A 3,577-nucleotide genomic window follows, 5' to 3' on the forward strand; every position below is an offset into this window, starting at 1 on the left:
TTCCCTTAGGTGTAGATCTGCTGAATATGCAAATGGTTTCATAAATTTCATTCCTTATGTCTCTTCTCTGTACTGAGTTAAGCTTTAACCCTTTCCTATACAAATTGTGTGTGTGTGTGTGTATGTGTATGTGTGTGTTAGACCAGTTCAAGTGTTTATGTAGTATGTTAGACTAGTTTAAGTGTTTATGTGGTTAATAAAACCTTACTTGTATCACACTTGACGTTGTTCATTGTTTGCTCATAACTGGAGTCACTTAATCATGCAGATTTATGCTACAAGCTTTTGTAGAATTGTACAGTAAGAAAGTTATTTCCCTTAACCAGGAAATTAACGTTCTTAGAATTGACAAGACAGTTGACCCTGAGAGGTCAGCTAAATATCTACAGCGGATCTAAATATTCATAATTAATTATAACTAGTTATGATTAATTATTCATATTTCCTCATGAGCTGATTCGTTACAACAGTCATATCTGTTGAGTGTGTGAACAATGAATGTTTTTAAAATTTCAGTACCGAATGGTATTGCGGTCGGTGCTTTTGACAACACTAATCTGTATTGTATAATGCGCTATGTAAATAAAGGTGACTTGACTTGAATTGACAGTCTGATGGACCCAGTTGTGGTCATAACAAACTTTTGATCAAATGTGTACTACGCTTTTCCTTTATAGGCCAACACCTTTCAAAGACAATTAAACACCGCTTCAACAAGCAATCAACAAGCACATCACTGAGACAAAACGCTCACATCCCTCAAAGTAAATAAAAAGCAAGCTAAGTCCAATTTTGGTGCTATCATGCTCAATTTTGAACTGTATTTGCTGAATTAAGCACTTACCAGTCCAGGTACTGAGGTTGTGAGCTGAGCGGAGGCACAAGAAATGCAGGCTCAGACGAAGTAACAACAGCAGCCCCCTACAAGAGTGTAACAAAAATTAAATGATTTGAGGGTCGCCTCAGGTCACCGATTTCAAAACGGGTAAATTGCAGACAGACAAAGCATGTAACAGGACTGAACTTAATAACTTATGCAAATCGCCTCAATAATTTTACCAGTTCGCTAGGCTCATCCTCCGAGGTCTCTCTGTTTCCTTGGAAACATCTTAAGCCAACTGTCCTTCTGTCTGCTTTAGACTCCACTTCCTCCTCTTCATTAGGACATTGTTCAGATTGTGACTACAAGAAGACAAGACAGAAGGCATTAAGCATATTCAGCAGAGAGTGCTGTGCATGCTGAATCTTAATCTTATGGTCTACAATACATATATGATCACAGTGACTGTCCAACCTGTTCCTACACTAACAAGATGATAAGACACTTACCTTGCCTGGAACAATTTCTCCTTTGTCCTTTTCAGCCTGTCCATCTGTTCCCATCTACACATAGCAGACAACACTGTTGTTAATAAATTACCTAGATCTGAAACATCAGCTCTGGGCCATCATAAAGCTTCACCCGTTATGATAACCATACCTGAGTGATGGGAGAAAACTACTTCTGCATCGAATCTCTGCCTTTAACTCGAAGAGCACTCGGGGGAACTTGATTGCTCGAGTAAACTGATGAGAAAGCTTGGATCTGTATTGACATTCAACACTGTGCCTTCGATTCTTGACCCAGTGACAGCACTGATCGTGTGCAGTGAACGAAACTGATGTAAGATGTTGCTAGAGACGATGCTATCTAGTACGTGTGCTCCACTGCAGTGTTCGCCTATGTGCTCACTTGTTATCTGTCATTTAATAACCACCAATACTATACTGCACGTCTCATTCTGAATGCACTGAGTATTACTAGCTGACTTTCTCATCTGTGCTTCATTTTAAGCAACCTTCTTGCAATAATTTATAGCCTACAATTTGTCGCCCAGAGGGGTTAGCTGGCTAGCTAAGTTAGACAAGCTATGAGAGCCGTTTACCTTCATAGTGCAGAGATGAGCCGGCTGATGAATCCCAAAGCTGATGAGCTGCTAAAACCCGCCACAGTGTTTTTGTTCACTTTAAAACGAGGCACGAAACATTTTTTCTTTAAGGAACACAATAAGAGGCCCTCCCATCCGATTCCGACATTTTGCTTCCCCTTCTGTGAAACTGCCGGCATGGGCTTATGGGAAATGATGTTTTTCATCAAAGACTATTTCTGTGGCGGTGACGATGCAAATCAGAGGTGAAAGGGAATTACTTTGTAATTAATATATATATATATATATATATATATATATATATATATATATTGCATTAACATTTATATTAATTAATAAATGTCATGTAGTTAATTTTTTGTTGGTCTAATATATGGTGATTGTTTGAGCCTGATACTCAAGTGATTTTGAAATAGTGCTATTTAGTACTATTATTAGTTTAATAATACAGTATTTGTTTTTAAATTGGTCTTTAAATGCAACCGAATAATGGCTAGGTTTTTGTTTGGCACTTTCATGATGGTTAATTTTTCATAATAAAAAGTTTTAACCGTTCACATTATTAAGTTCACAAACTGTCTTGAAAACATTTTGCTTTGTGTCCTTTTTTTGTCATAAACATTTGTATTGTTTTCAATAATGCGTTCATTTTTTTATGCACTTTTATTTTTTAAGAGTTAGCCTACGTTGCATTGAAGGTATAGGCCTATACATTTTTATCAGTTCATGCATTGCCGGGGAATCAAACCCATCTCCTTGGTGTTGCTATAACATCCTACCCTTTGTATTGTGCAACACAAACAAAAACAGTCAGATTTTTTTTTTTATATATGCAAACATTTTAATCATAAACATGCCCACTGTGTAACATTTCGAGTGATCCTTCATTCACTGCTGTTCATAATTAGGTTGGTATCATCCAAATAGGCCTACCTTATCCCAGACCTGCAGTACTTAAATAATGCAAGTTATTTACTCAGCTGAAGTGCATGCAGCAGACTCTCTATGTGTTACAGTAATCCTCCAGGTCGTAATAGTCACAGTAGAAATGACAGCACTGCTCTACAATACCTCTCTTTGCAACAGTGCTTCTGTCAGTGCCTCTCTCTCCACTCTGAGCAGCTGCTCCAGTCTGCCGCAGGAAGGGGACACTGTTCCTTATCATGACGCATGTTGAAAGACGAGCAGTGTTACAAATTAATTAATTATATGATATAATGATATTAAATTAATTAATTTAATCAACCAGTTTTCCATTTTCTACACAACGCATATAGATGGAAAGACCTGCATTAACTTCTAATAAATATCATAGGCTACTCTGTTACACTAAAGAGATGGGGAGACCAGGGATGGTTGGCTACAAGCGATTAATTGGATACTGTCACATAAATGCTACCCTTTTGATATTAAAATATTTTATAATATTTTTATAGAGTAGTCTAATGGCTTAATATATATCATAAATCTATCCTATTAATTTCTGACTTAAAAAGAATAGGCAGTTCAAACACAAATGAACGTTATGTCATAATGAACTCACCCTCTTGTCATTCCAAGCCAGTATGACTGTCTGTCTTCTATTGAACTTAAAATAACATGTTTTGAGAAACGTCTCATTTCTAATTTAAATAACAATAGAAGAAATG

At 36.8% G+C, this 3,577-nt stretch overlaps 1 protein-coding gene across 4 annotated transcripts in view; it reads right to left on the minus strand.

The window, feature by feature from the left end:
• The window catches only part of LOC107583012 (splicing factor, arginine/serine-rich 19-like), a 16,517-nt gene extending 14,412 nt beyond the window's left edge, over positions 1-2,105 (minus strand). For 3 of the 4 annotated variants that reach the window (XM_016269074.1, XM_016269073.1, XM_016269071.1), the window contains exons 1-4: positions 1,926-2,105; positions 1,330-1,383; positions 1,060-1,182; positions 845-921 (exon numbers count right to left, since the gene is read on the minus strand). In XM_016269074.1, coding sequence (XP_016124560.1) covers positions 845-921; positions 1,060-1,182; positions 1,330-1,383; positions 1,926-1,931 — 260 coding nt within the window. In that variant the 5' untranslated portion in view covers positions 1,932-2,105. Of the gene's footprint in view, positions 1-844; positions 922-1,059; positions 1,183-1,329; positions 1,384-1,480; positions 1,898-1,925 lie in introns of those variants that run through there. The other variant, XM_016269072.1, reaches the window with a different exon arrangement.
• Between the last annotated feature and the right edge of the window lie 1,472 nt (positions 2,106-3,577).

The sequence above is a fragment of the Sinocyclocheilus grahami genome, unplaced genomic scaffold (assembly GCF_001515645.1).
Source record: "Sinocyclocheilus grahami isolate Dianchi unplaced genomic scaffold, SAMN03320097.WGS_v1.1 scaffold49.1, whole genome shotgun sequence".
Classification (NCBI taxonomy): domain Eukaryota; kingdom Metazoa; phylum Chordata; class Actinopteri; order Cypriniformes; family Cyprinidae; genus Sinocyclocheilus; species Sinocyclocheilus grahami.